This window comes from Branchiostoma belcheri, unplaced genomic scaffold (assembly GCF_001625305.1).
Source record: "Branchiostoma belcheri isolate BF01 breed outbred unplaced genomic scaffold, Haploidv18h27 scaffold81, whole genome shotgun sequence".
Lineage (NCBI taxonomy): Eukaryota > Metazoa > Chordata > Leptocardii > Amphioxiformes > Branchiostomatidae > Branchiostoma > Branchiostoma belcheri.
The window spans coordinates 120,399-135,030 of NW_017804476.1; the positions used below are offsets into that span (position 1 = coordinate 120,399).

General features: G+C 39.8%; 1 protein-coding gene across 2 annotated transcripts; it reads left to right on the plus strand.

Moving 5' to 3' along the window:
* Nucleotides 1-443: 443 nt before the first annotated feature.
* LOC109486593 (ATP-binding cassette sub-family F member 2-like) lies at nucleotides 444-13,031 on the plus strand. 2 transcript variants are annotated; one of them, XM_019790447.1, is made up of 14 exons: nucleotides 444-669; nucleotides 2,101-2,248; nucleotides 2,839-3,060; nucleotides 3,625-3,813; nucleotides 4,345-4,460; nucleotides 5,100-5,251; nucleotides 5,733-5,835; nucleotides 7,051-7,146; nucleotides 7,677-7,796; nucleotides 8,704-8,793; nucleotides 9,379-9,552; nucleotides 10,004-10,132; nucleotides 10,932-11,135; nucleotides 11,715-13,026. In XM_019790447.1, exons 2-14 carry the CDS (start codon nucleotides 2,110-2,112, stop codon nucleotides 11,850-11,852), a joined length of 1,872 nt encoding a protein of 623 aa, XP_019646006.1. In that variant the 5' UTR covers nucleotides 444-669; nucleotides 2,101-2,109; the 3' UTR covers nucleotides 11,853-13,026. The 2 variants fall into 2 exon arrangements, with proteins under 2 accessions (XP_019646006.1, XP_019646007.1); XM_019790448.1 differs by lacking the exon at nucleotides 444-669 and having other exon boundaries at nucleotides 11,715-13,031.
* Nucleotides 13,032-14,632: the final 1,601 nt, after the last annotated feature.

Sequence of the window (14,632 nt, forward strand, 5' to 3'; positions counted from 1 at the left end):
TAAAATAAAATTTTCTACACAGTTAACCTTGTGTTTTTCTGCTGAGTATATTCACAGAGGTGTCTATTAATAAAGTGGATATGTTAGTCAATCAGTCAGATTGAGCTTGAAACAGGGAGCATTTATATACCAGCAAATAGATTGAGTTCAAGAATAGCACAGAATGTACATCAGTATAAAACTGAAATTTTGACAACTTTGTAACACTAGGAGCGAGTAGAAACAGGAAAACCCACAGTTACACGCAGTAGAAACTACATTGCACCAGTCCCACCAGTTACAATTTAGAAACGAAAAGTCCAACTAAGCCCACGTGTCAATGAGGACACCTAGCGGTCAAATTTGCAGCATACTTGTTGCAATTTGCTGCAATGATATTTTTGCCCGCTAGTCGACGCTTTTGAAAGGTGGAGAATTCTTAGTGACGTCACAGTGACGTTGCTATGACGTCACGTCCGGTTGGTTTCATCACGGTACAGTCATTCTTTCCTTTCACATGTGTTCCTGTGTTGTAGCGACTGTTTCAACCGGCTTTTTGTCCCACGAAGTACAGTAAGGAACAGTTCACCGTGAAAAACCCACAGGAAGACGCCGAATCATCTCATCTTTCAGTCTACGGGAAGAAATCGGTCGATTTGGGGAGATTTTTTGCATTCCAAGGACGAAAAGGTAGGAGTTGTGCCGGTGAGGAAATATGTCGTTGCGACATCTTTACAAAGAACTCGCGCCAAATTTTGGGATCTCAGTTCAAACCTTTGTCTAAAACGATGCCTGTTGGCGGATTTCTTCTTATTTGTTTCTAAGCCGACGTTCAACGTTTGGAAGGTATATTTAAACATCTAACATTCGTAATGAATTACTTTGAGACGCAAATTATTTGACGTAGATTTGCGCCCCCCCCTCCCAACCTTTCAATTTTTAGATCAATAAAATCCAACCCAACAGTTGTCGCAGCGATAAATTAAACCACTCGAAAAATCGTTTTTGATTCGATTTACAACCCGTGAAAGTCTAATAATTTTCTAGCCGCAGCCATCATTATATTCAGGTCGCGGTTGAACGGCCAGAAGAATTGTGCTTTTGTCAGCTGTGAGTTTCTATATTTATGTCACCGCGTGTCAGAATATCGTATGGTGGGCTATTTTTGCTGCATGTCCACCCCCACACGCATGCTTACATGGTCAATACGCAGAAATTTCCTGGAAAAAGTCCCTGGCAGACATACAGACGTTACCTTTTTCAGATAAAATGATTTGCCACACAAATTTATGAAAATTATACTATAATATGTTGCCCACTAGCACTACCCAAATAATTCTATTCAGAAAATGGATCAAATATATGATTATCCAAGACTGATTTGCAAATCTTGAGTTTAATATCACTTTCCCTTTTCCAGTATTGAATAACAAATTATTTTGTAAAATAGGAGAAAGAGTAAATATGAATAATCCTCCTATTTTCCACATGTTCTTAAAGCGATATTATGTAGGATTTTCGCGCCAAAACTGAAAATACAAATAATTGAAATTTTCTCATGTAGATTGTCATTTTCGATAACTTTCAACATATTAGTGTCGCTATTTCGCCTTTTCGGCAACTCAGCGCAGCTCGAGATTAAGTTGCGCAAGGCCAGACGTATTTATTTGTGCCACAATAAATAGAATGTAAATAAACAACGGTTTTCATTCGGAAATCTTCGGCAACTTCCGGCGTGTGTCTGGGTTCCATGGTTCGAACGCTTTCGAACGCTGGAGTTCGAAGCCGATTGACTTCAAATTTGCCAATTTTTGAAGGGTCAGTACCTAATCTAAAATCCTCTTTTTGTATATACTTGAAAGTTATCATGTCACTTATCATAAATTGCATGTGGTAACCACATTCATACAGTTTCTCATACCAAGGAACGAAGACAACAGTACACTATACAGAAGAAACATTTGGTATAAGAACAGGCAATTGATACACAGAGAACTTCTGTTAACTCCTAAAAACTACTGGGTTTGACTTCTTTTTTTTAAGACAGAGGAAGATAATAGATCCCACTTCTGTAATTTGTGGGTTTTCGGAATTTACGTAAAATGACGCTCCCCCCCCCAGGTACCCACAATGCCCTCTGACGCTGCCAAGAAGCGCGCTGCGAGGAAGAAGGAGGCAGTGAAGCAGAAGGGCGGGAAGAAAGCGGAGCCCAAACCTGAACAGAATGGCACCGCAAACGGAACCGAGACCAACGGTGTCACCAACGGGGGTGGGTACACTGAACTCCTTATAATGTGTACCAAGATTTAAAACATGTAACATAGAAGTTATTGTCAATTTCAGTAGACTTCAGTTGCTTGCCAAAGAAAACTGTTCTAGAACATGACCTATGTCTACTATTGGTACAAATTGTACAGATTTGAAAGTGTCACAATTGTCAAATATGTGTCACAATGTACAAAGACTGTGTCACAATTTTTTAAAAGTGTGTCATAATGTTCAAAGACTGTGTCACAATGTTAAAAGATTGTGTCACAATGTTTAAAACTGTGTCATGTGTTCAAAGGCAGTGTCACAATGTTAAACATGTGTCACTATGTTAAAAGAATGTGTCACAATGTAGAAAGACAGTGTCACAATGTACATTTATGCAGCGTAACAATGTTCCAAGACTTTTTTTTACAATTTCTAGTACTACAGATTCTTACAAATTCTACAATTGTATATATTTTAACTGCAAGACTAGATTTCTTGTCACAAGACACATGTATTTTTTCTTTTTACAAAATGCATGTATGACTAAGAAGTGATGAAAAAATTGAAATGCCAAAGGATGCTGAATTGTGTTTTCCTCACCAGTCATAGAGGACCTGAGTGCCACCATGGACAAGCTGGACATCGAGGCCCAGGCTGCGGCGGCCGCGCGCTCGTGTACCGGCGTCCTCTCCTCCCACCCGCTGGGCCGCGACATCAAGTTCGACAGTTTCACGCTCACGTTCCACGGACACGAGCTGTTCCACGACACCAAGGTCGAGCTGAACACCGGCCGCAGGTACGGCCTGGTCGGACTGAACGGATGTGGTGAGTCAACTGTGTCCTCAGTTTGTATTATGTCAGTTATATTACATGGCATTTCTATTAATGTGTATTAATGTGTAATGTTCTCATATTTAGTCATAATTCAGCCAGGTACGTACCCTGAGACATGATTACATTTGTGTCGGAAAACAGAAAAAAAAGCTCTATTTTACACAATTTGAAAATGGTGTACAACAAAAGTATGAATGAAGTTGTGTGGACATGTTTCCAAGGTATCTGTATAGGTCATTCAGATTTAATACCAGGGTTCCAGATCCCAAAATGTACATTTTTTGCCTAAAAATGGCCCCCAAAAACCTAAATAAAACAATTTTAAAAGCCTGTATCCAGAAAATAAAATAAAAAACTCTGGGGGTATTTGGCCACTCTACCTTCATGCCAAATTTCATGTCATTGGGCCCAAAAAAAATGAAGAATCCATTTAATGAAATGGTAGGAGAAGAAGGAGAAAGAAAAGAAACACAAAAGGAAAACAACATATTTCATCCACACATGGTATGGACTGAAATATAAACACACTGATTAATATTTTCTTTTCCTCCAAAGGAAAGTCGATGCTCCTGAGTGCCCTGGGGAACAGGGAAGTGGACATCCCTGACCACATCGACATCTTCCACCTGACGCGAGAGATGCCGGCCAGCGACAAGACGGCCCTGCAGTGCGTGATGGAAGTGGACGCGGAACGCGTACGGTTAGAAACGGAGATGGAGCACCTACATGGGAAGGCAGACGAAGGTAGGAATCATCCAAATTTCATCCAAGGGGGTGAGGGCATGCTGTGTCCTTTTTTTTTTCACTCACCTCATTCATTTGTTAATCTCTTCCATTTTATCTGTGTTGGTAGTAATTTTAGTAAAACGTTGAACATTATTCCAACACACAATTCCATTTTAATTGTACAGTCTTGTTGATTCATGTACTAGTATATATTTGTTACAATGAATAATTTATTAATGGTCAGGAGGGAAGGTTCAAATGCCCCCTCTTGAAACTCAGCTTTGTGATTTTTATATACAAGCCTCTAACAATTTTGTGTGCATACTCTGGTTGTTTATGAAATAAAAATCAGAAAGAATTTTTTGTTATATTGCCAAATTTTATTTTTAAGCTTCTTCATTGCCTTTCCCAATATTATGCTGTATATCAAGTCATTAGATGCTTAGAAGAGAAATGCATAAATGATATACTAGTACTAGTACATACATCCTGCTCCAAGAATGTAAAAAATTGAAGTGTAGTTTTTGCTGCCCCCCTCCCCACCCACAGAATCAGCAGAGCGACTACTGGACATCTATGAGCGACTAGAAGAGTTGGATGCAGACAAGGCTGAGATGAGAGCGGCTGCTATCCTGCATGGTCTCGGCTTCTCACATAAAATGACGGTGAGATTTGTAACATGAAAGATTTGGTGGCTGTTTTAGTTTGGTACACGTTTCTTCTGAAAGTACAACCCTTACATCAATACATACCAACAAATCAGGTGGTCCGGAAAAAAAAACGAAGCTCTGCTCAGATGCAATGCAACTTTTCTGACAACCCTAACCCTATGTTGGAATACAGGGGCCTTGAAACATACTGTCGTCCGTGACAGAAACAGATTTTGCTATCATCCTCTTCACCTTTTCCTATTATGACTATAAATGACTAATATAGTAATAAACCAGTGAATGTACCAACCATTCAGTACATTGTACCTAATACCAGCCCAGAAAAGAACAAGAAATAGTCATGCCATCAAGTACCAGAGTTATCAACCGAGGTTTGAGGTGTGCAAAAACTCATTCTTTCCTAGAACTATCACAACTATCACCAATCTTAAGTACAGTAGGGGCATTGTCATTAGATAGCTTTAAACAATGTTTTAATAAAGTTAGATGTTCAAGGTGTTACCTAGTCGTTCAGTGTAATGCGTGCCTGCAAAACTGGTGTGTTACGCCGAAAGGCAGGTATACCTGCTATACCGATACAGATACTTTGTCTACTCTGTCCAGTTTCACAACCCTGTTTCTCCACCCCCACAGCAAACCCAGGTAAAAGACTTCTCTGGCGGCTGGCGGATGAGAATAGCGCTGGCTCGAGCTCTGTTCGTTAAACCTTCCCTTCTCATGCTGGACGAACCCACAAACCACCTGGACCTGGACGCCTGTGTGTGGCTCGAAGAGGAACTCAAGAAGTAAGCACGGAAGAAAATAGGCCTCTGAAAAAAATATTGTGTTTCCTGTTTCCCAACTAGTGCTGTGTACCGGTTCGCTGAAACTAGCTAGTCTTGTAAAAATGTTTAGGTTCACTTCAAGTCCAAAAAATCTTGACTCAGAAAAAAAATCATGTCACATTCCCCTTTTTGTTCTAAACCACCTGAAATCTTCAATAGTCAAAAATTTGCGCTGCAAAATGAAGAAAACATTGCCATTGGGCAAGTGTCGGCCTCTGTAAATTATGGGGCCACAGTTTTGCCCAGATGTGCCACGCAAACAACACATCTTGCTTCTAAACCCTGGTAGAAGTGGTAGGATAGAATGCATAATTAAGTGTATGCAACCCTATATAGTATACCACCATTGTAATATTTGTTCAGAGTAAACAAAATGAAGGAACATCATTGTAAGGTCCAACAATATAACATGGATCCCCAATTCTTTTTCCTCTTTTTCTAGCTACAAGAGAATCCTTGTGCTGGTGTCTCACTCGCAGGATTTCCTCAACGGTGTCTGTACTAACATCATCCATGTCAACAACTGTAAACTGCACTACTATGGAGTAAGGACAGCCTTCTTTTCTGCACGTAAAATACCAGTGGTAGAAATACTTGTTTTTTCAGTGTTCTGCAATATTGCAGAATGTCAAAATTTTGTTCTGTAATTATGTTTACCGAAGGAAAACATATTGTTTTTACTTCATTTCCTCTTCTCCAAACACTAACCTCTGACCTGGCCAATGACATGATTTGTTGACGTCTGTCACCATGGTGACTGGTGTTGGGTTACATAATGTTGCAAACTTCATGGTCTGCTCTGCTCCTGTCACCATATACTAGTAGTACATGTATGTGAATGTGTTTGAGTAAAAATTAACAGGGCAGACCATGTCCGAAGGTAAACATTATGCATTTGCTTTGCAAATGTTACTTCTCTAGTTCGGAATTACTTTCTGCAAATACACTCTTAAAAGTCCAGATCCAAACCCATGGAATATATAGTTTTTATAAAATTGCATGTTGGCAAACATTTTACATGGAATTTGAAAAAAATAATGCAAAAAAAGTGGTATATTATACTACTAGTCAACACAAAAGCTCTTAAACACCATTGAACCTCTAGCCTGATTTTTTCAGTCTGCAAAATTGCAGGTTGCATAATTTGTCTCCTGCAATATTGATGCAGAATGATGAATATTGAAAATGGTGGTTTACTGGTTATGTGAAACAAACAAGGTAGCAGAACACAGTATTAATGGGCGACCCCCGGGGACGATGACGCGGGTATAGAAAGTAGTGCAGCGAATATTCTTGAAGGCTGGGTAGAAAGCCTGATAAGAGCGTCAGCCAGATGTAAATTGTGCTGTGTGGTGTAGAAATGTATCGGGTTTGAGACTGTATGATTTGATTTGTGAAGGTTTTGCAGTTCGTGTATATTAATGCGCCGTATTGCGCAACTGGCTTTCCGGGTGAGTCGGCTGCAGTTCAGGTCACGTCCGTAGGAGGCGATTTCAAAGTGTACGTTACGAGCAGATACGCCGACAGGATTTTTTGGTTTCTAGATATTTTGTAGTTTGTACCTTCTTCTCAAACATATTTGATTTTCGTATTTGTGAAGTGCACCCTGCTATAATTTTTACCGCGTCGATATGAGTCATCTTGGGGTCCTTAAGTATAGAAATCCCCATAGGGCGAAAACTGTGTTCTGCTACCACATGTACAAACAAACAAGATGGTTTGAACCACTGTGACCCTGACCTTTACCCTCTGACCTCCAGGGTAACTACGATGTGTACGTGCGAACGCGGTTGGAACTGTTGGAGAACCAGGCCAAACGGTACAAGTGGGAACAGGACCAGATCAAACACATGAAGGTTAGTCCTTATGGCTCCTGCACTCCAACTCTGAAGTAGTGCTGTGTGTCTAACTCCCGTTCAGGTCCAGGTCTGGTCCAGAGGTTTAGGTTAAGGTTCAGACTTGTAAGTCTTGACCTAAACCCAGGGCATACACAAAGTATGGAAGGGACTTCTCAGTTAACATTTTCTAATGGAAAATGAGGCATCTTTACCACAAAATTTTGTAGCGAGCACTGTACTACCAGGGTTTAGAAGCAAGATAGCAATAGGCTATATATATATATTAAATAGATGCCATACTTTGTAACTTGTACAATTGTTCTGCAATTAAGTTTATTTGATATGTAAGTTATTTTCGCAGGTTTTCCACAATGTTTTATCACATAACTGAACCAGAAAAAGATGCCACACAAATATTGTATCAAATTCCACTTATTGTCAAGCTTTCCTTATCCACAACTTTTTGTTGTTTTTTAAGTGAAGCTTGTGTACAGTATAACATTCCTATAGCTAACCTATGGTTAAATGTGTTTGATTTTTCCTTTCAGAGTTACATTGCCAGATTCGGTCACGGTAGCGCCAAGTTAGCCAGACAAGCACAGAGCAAGGAGAAGACCCTGAAGAAAATGGTAGACGGAGGACTGACAGAAAAAGTTGTTCTAGACCAGGTAGGGTGGGTTGAAACGTTTTAGGAAATGGTTATAATGAGGTGTAATAATATAATGAGCCTGCATGTGGTTACTAAGGCCCCCTTTTCACTACATAGCGATCAAACTTGGATGTAGGTGACCCTTGTTTTCACCATTGGAACATGATGCAAAATGCAAAAGACAAGGAAGACCCCAAAAGTTGTTTTTTATCCACGAAATTCATTGAGCGATCTGTTAAGTTGCTGAGAAGTAGCCCATTGGTCACACCCTTCAATGGAAGGTGGGTTTAAGCTAGCGTCTTATGCCAAGGGACAGTTGTTTGTTTTAACCCTTTCTTTATTCATGAGAAACCTTGAATTGGCCTGCAGGCTACTTTTCAATGAGGTCATGAGAGAAGAGGTAAGGGTCAGACATAATATAAAGTTTACATCATTTAAAGTCATCTATGTCACACATTTTACACATACATGGTCAGGGCTCGAAATTAAAGGTAGTCCAGTGGCCACTGACCACTGAAATTTAGGCTGGGACAACTAAAAAGATACTTTGAGACATTTTTGAGACAACAGAAAAATAATCAACATCAGAATGTCAGCCCTTCTTTTGTTTATCAGGCACATGTTCTGGCTTTTGGATCCGGGAAAATCCCCCCAAATGTCCTGTCTACACTGCAACTATAGTGCACCTGGGAGTGAACATAAGCAAAATAAAGTTGACTTCAAGTTGAAGTCATACAATATCTGCCAAAAACAGGTTGGGACAGTTCACCCTCACTTCGGGACAATGGAATTTGTTTTTGGGACAGTGCTGGAACAATAGGAAGAAAAGTTCATTTCGAGGACTGATGGTATCAAAAGAAGTACAAGTTGAGTTATACAGATGTGGAGTTGATGTTGACTGCAGTATGTTTGTGTGTTCTCCCCAGACCCTGACGTTCTATTTCCCGGACTGTGGGAAGGTCCCGCCGCCCGTCATGCAAGTACAGGACGTCAGCTTCAGATACGCCGACGACCTGGTGAGTCATCGTCTGGTTGCCTAGCAACAGAGCATTGTTAGAACGTACTGCGCCTGTGCTGAAAAACTGATTGAACAATGCTTCATCACTTAGATCATGGAGCTAGAAAAGGTCGATCAGCTCGAAAAATGTTTGTCCCTTGCAGGGGTCCACAAAAAAAGACTAGGGTCAGCAGTTTTTTCTAGGGTCTGTCGGGAAACAGGAAACACAACCGTTTTTTCCCAGGCCTGATGGTAAAAATTGGGAGTAGTGATTGAGTGAGATTATGTAGATATAAGCATACAAGCTGTGAATCGTGAAAATTTATGAAGATTGTCTAGATTGATGCTATAACAGTTTTACTATCCAGTTCTCTGTGTAGTTAAGTAAAATTCTAACTCTGCAGTTTTTACAGTAGTTCTGCTTTTGTTATTTTTAACACAAGCAGACTGTGATAGTACGAAAGCCACTTTTCTTTTGCATTGGTAACTTTCAGGAAAGTGCATGCAAGAGAGACACTGTTCAGGGTAATTTTCTAATCTCAATATGAATCTTATTCAAAGGATTTGAAATTGTCTTACAAGTTTTTTTCTCCAAATTTTGCAGCCATGGATCTACCGTAATCTGGAGTTCGGAGTGGATCTGGATTCGCGGATCGCTCTGGTGGGTCCGAACGGCGCGGGAAAGTCAACGCTGATGAAGCTTCTGGACGGAGAGCTGGTGCCGACAGACGGACTGATCAGGAGAAATTCTCACCTGCGCATCGGCAGGTTCCACCAGGTCAGGCCTTGAAATTAACTTTTCTTCCTATTGTCCCAGCACTGTCCCAAAAATAAATCTCACTTGTCCCGAAGTGAGGGTGAACTGTCCCAACCTGATTTTTGGGATGTATTGTATGACTTCAACTTGAAGCCAACTTTATTTTGCTTATGTTCACTCCCAGGGGCACTATAATTGCAGAGTAGACAGGAAATTCGGGGTGACTTTTCCGGATCCAAAAGCCGGGACGTGTGCCTGATAAACAACAGAAGGGCTGACATTCTGATGCTGATTATATTATAAACAAGCATCTATTAGTATGAAACACTTAATCTTAGATATTAAGTTGGGCTGAGTCTTTAATGAGTTCTGTTGAAGCCGACCTTGCTTTATAGATGCATGGTAAATTTTTTTTTCTGTGATAAGTTTGATTGTTATGTTTATGTAACTGTATTGTGGTCTTGTCTGACAGCATCTCCAAGAGAAGCTGGACCTGAACCTGTCTGCTGTGGAGTTCTTGATGCAGAGTTACCCTGAGGTGAAGGAGGTGGAGGAGATGAGGTCCATTGTGGGGAAGTACGGACTCACAGGCCGCCAGCAGGTATAACAACTTTCCTCTCCTTGTTATCATGTTTCCTGAAGGGAAACATATTGTTTTTGCTACGTTTCCTCTTCTTCTCCAAACAATGACGTGTGACCTGACTGAACCAGACTGTCTCTCACCATGGTAACTGGTATTGGGTTACATAATGTTTCAATTTTATAGTAGGAGGGATTTAGACTCCTGTCACCATATATATGAATGCATTTGAGTAAGAATTAACAGAGCAGACCATATGCAAAGGTACACATTATGCATTTGCTTTGCAAATGTTACTTTTCTAGTTGTGGTGTATATTTTGTATAGTTGCCTTGCTTTGTGGCCATGTGTCGAGGCTAGTGGCCAGAAGACAGAAGATCTAGTCAAATTTCATATTGCAGCCAGATTTTTTTTTAAAACACTTCTGGGCATTGGTATTGAAGGTTTGTGGGTTGTATTTGAGAGGGAAATACTTGTAAGAAAGAGAGTTCCATAATTTTGCAGTGCATGAAAAGAAGCTGTTGCTGTATAGAAGGACTTTGAGACTTATTTGGACAGTGTGATCATGTGGACTTACAAAAAAAAAAGTCACATTCCCCTTTTTGTTCTAAACCAACTGAAATCTTCAATAGTAAAAAAATTACAAGACCAGACCTAAACCTAAACCTCTGGACTTGAATCCAGACCTGGCCCTGGAAGTAGGTTTAGGTACACAGCACTAGAAGTGAATTTAGTGGAAAACAGAAAATAGTGGAACATTGGTAGATAAAAACGATTTTTATCCCTAATGCTGTGCTAATTTGCCCCCCTCCCCCTCCAGATGTGTCCGCTGAAGAACCTGTCCGACGGGCAGCGAGCGCGGGTGATCTTCGCCTGGCTGGCCTGGCGCGCTCCGCACCTGCTGCTACTGGACGAACCCACCAACCACCTGGACCTGGAGACCATTGACGCACTCGCGGACGCCATCAACGCATTCGAGGGCGGCATGGTCCTCATCAGCCACGACTTCAGACTCATTAACCAGGTCAGTTAATAAGTTATTAATTAACCTAGTTAAGTTAACAATTTATCTGTTAACCTGGTTAAGTTAACACAATAAGAAACAGTGCTTATCAGCCACGACTTCAGACTCATCCACCAGGTCAGTTAATAAGTTATTGATTAACCTAGTTAACAATTTATCTGTTAACCTGGTTAAGCTAACACAATAAGGAACAGTGCTCATCAGCCACGACTTCAGACTCATCAACCAGGTCAGTCAGCAAGTTATTGATTAACCAAATTAAATCAAGTCCTTATTATGTTAACCTGGTTAAGATATAAATCAGATATTGGTCAACTTCAGACTTATTAACTAGTTTGTGAATAAATTACCCATTAACCAGGTTAGCAATTTGGTCATCTACAAAATGTATTAAGCTGGATAAAAAGGTTAACAATTAAACTGGTTTTGTGGAACATCATACTTCACCAAGCTGGTCAAGTTTATATTTATCTCACAGCACAGCTGACCATAAGTACTTGTCCTTATTGTTGATTTATTTTGAGTATTATGGACCACAGAGAAAAGATCTAACCGTCTATAACAACTATTTTTCATCAGGTTGCTGAGGAAATCTGGGTGTGCGAGAAAGGGACGATAAAGAAGTGGAAGGGAGACATCCTGTCCTACAAGCTGGACCTGAAGGAGAAGATCATGAAGGAAAACTCCAGGTTTAACAAGATCAAGTCCGTCATCTAAAATATCCCACCGTCTCAGGTCCTTCCCTCATAGGTACGGTCAGAACTTCTGGCTTTTATCCATGACTTCCTTGTGTGCAGGATCTTTCTGAAAGAAGTTAAAACAAACTGTACATTGAAAATGGCCCAAAAACCCAAATAAAACAATTCTAAAAGCCTGTATCCATGTTATGAAAAAAAACAAAAACGCCTGAGGGTATTTGGGTACTCTACCTTCTTTGAGAAGAAGAAACAGGAGGGAAAACAATATATTTCAGCCATACCATGGTACGACAGAAATATAACGAGCCCTGCTGCATTTGAAAGATCAGCAGTAGCCCTTGACAAAGTTGGATCAAAGAATGAGGAATATGTCTGAATATCTCCAAGCATTTTAGAAAACTGCTGCAGAATAAGACAAGACGGCAACTGTCTTGTAATCCCTCATCAATGTTGTACTTTCAAATCTGACATAGGGCCGCCAAAGGATGCCATGTATAAAATCTAGATTGTTTGGCCAAATCAGTCAGTATGTATGCTAAATAATGTTACAGTAATGTTACAACTAATATGTAATGGAGCAAAGAAGTACTAAGTTAAAAGCCTTCCACTGAAAGATTCGTATCGAATTTGCAGCCGCCACTCAGGTTTTGTTGTAGAATTTAGAACACCAGGAGTAAGTATTACTCCAGAGGTTAACACAGTTAGTTGACTGTCCACGTCCACCTAGCTGCAGTGCTATGTATTGCAGAAAGGGGGCAGTGTTGCACAGTCCTGATGCACCTGAAATCTAAATACATATAGACATGAAGGAGGTAAGGCAAAGTTGTATGTTTTGTGACCTATAAGACTACTGTACAACTTTATTTTGTGTGCTGCATTCTGCAAACATATAGCCAACATATGTAGAGTCAGGTTTGATAAAAGGCAAAACATGTGATAGAATAGGGCTATTCCATTTCCACATTTCAGGAGGGGAAGGCAGGATCATCTTTTGTTACCCCTCATCATCTTTTGGTTTGATTACAACCTTTCCAACATTCCCCCCCCCCCATGCCTACTGTATTTCAATTGAACTCTCCCCCTTACCATGTAAATTGGAATAGCCCTTAGAAGTAGTGTATTAGACAACATTAGAGACACTTCACTGCATTTTAAAGCTTAATCACTAGAACAAGCAGAGCTGAGCTAAATCTACAATTTGCCTGTTGAATTGCCTTAATCTATTGAAGTCAATAACTAGATTTGATCTATCATTTAGAAGAAAATATCAGACAAGAACATTTCAGTAGTTCTCTAAATTTGATATCTGTTGTAATATTTCCTTCTTTACAATATTGTGTAATCGGCCACTATCCTGCTGTATTGTGCAGTAGGGACTGTCCATTATTGGGGAGGGGGGATAGAACAAGTATTGGAAGAATGGTCCATGCAGTGGTGTAATATTTGTAGATTATTGGAAATATTTTAACATTTTTTTACATACATTTCACACTTTGTACAGTCTTGAAGAAAAAAGATGACAGAAAAAGTGAAGTATGTTCTTTCCATGTGTATAATTAATTACTATTTGTATGTGTAGAGTATTTAACTTTGTTATATCTGGACTTGAGTAGGAGTTGAATTTACCCATGTTAAATATGTTGCATTATTGTAAACTCATTGGGTAATACTGTACTGCCAAGTCCTCTATATTTCAATGTTATTTATTTGTAAACAGGTCACTAAAATGTTCAGAAAAATTAGTATACATGAAACCACATCTGTATGTACTAGAAATAGAACTATTTTGTTTTTTGTGCCACATGTTTTTCTAAATTACATGAGTATTTATGGAAGGTGTGTTGTGAAAAAGGCAGAATAAAAAAAGGGAAAAAGTTTTTGATGGTCTATTTGTTGGAGTTTCTTCACTAGTACATAAAGTTACCCACCAAATATTGGCATGGCACTCCTGTTTCTTGCGATTTTGTTCTTAGCAAACCTGAATGTGAAACTGAGTGAGAAACCATTAAGAATGGTGTGATTGAGGTATGAAAGTTTTATTTTCAAAAAGACAGTACGTTCTTGTCTGAGTTTTATGGATGCATGGAAACTAAAACGGCAGAAATATTAACGAAAAAGCTCAGTATTCGGCCGCTCATAAAAGTCGTTCTGTGAATGTTTGTCTCAAAATGAACCGATGCAAGACTAAAACAGTTCTTTCCTGATAATTTCGTGACATTTACTATATAATATAATAGGTAGTCAGGGCGAGCCTCAAGGTCAAGAACGAGAGCGGGAAAGATCTGGAGTAAAAACCCCATAAGAGCCCATCTCATTTCCCAACTCGCGAATGAGCCGATTTTGGGAATGAGCGAGGCTTCCTTAGCGAGATACGGCCGTTTTCTGAACGGGTGTTCCAAAACGGGGGTGTGATAGGGGTTGAATATCCACTTTTCCAATTTTAGAAAAATGGAACTTTTGACATTTTTCGGCTTTCACATTTTCAGAGTATACTCCTTGAGGTCTCTATTCTATTCCTACTTAATGCCTTTCAACAAATTTGCTTCATTCTCGAGTTATACGTAAAAATGTGATTTTGCGATCAGCTGATCGCTTGCAGAATTGGTCAAAACCTTTGCAGAAGCGAACTTTTCGCTGTCGATCTCATTACCATATGAATGTAAACCAAGCAGATGCATGGTGGAAGGCAAAGTCGTAACAGCTTGGGTATTGCCATAGTTATACGCCTGGCAGAGGCTCTGTTTCCATTCATATGATATTGAGATCGACACTGAAAAATTCACAAATTGATTTCCTTCG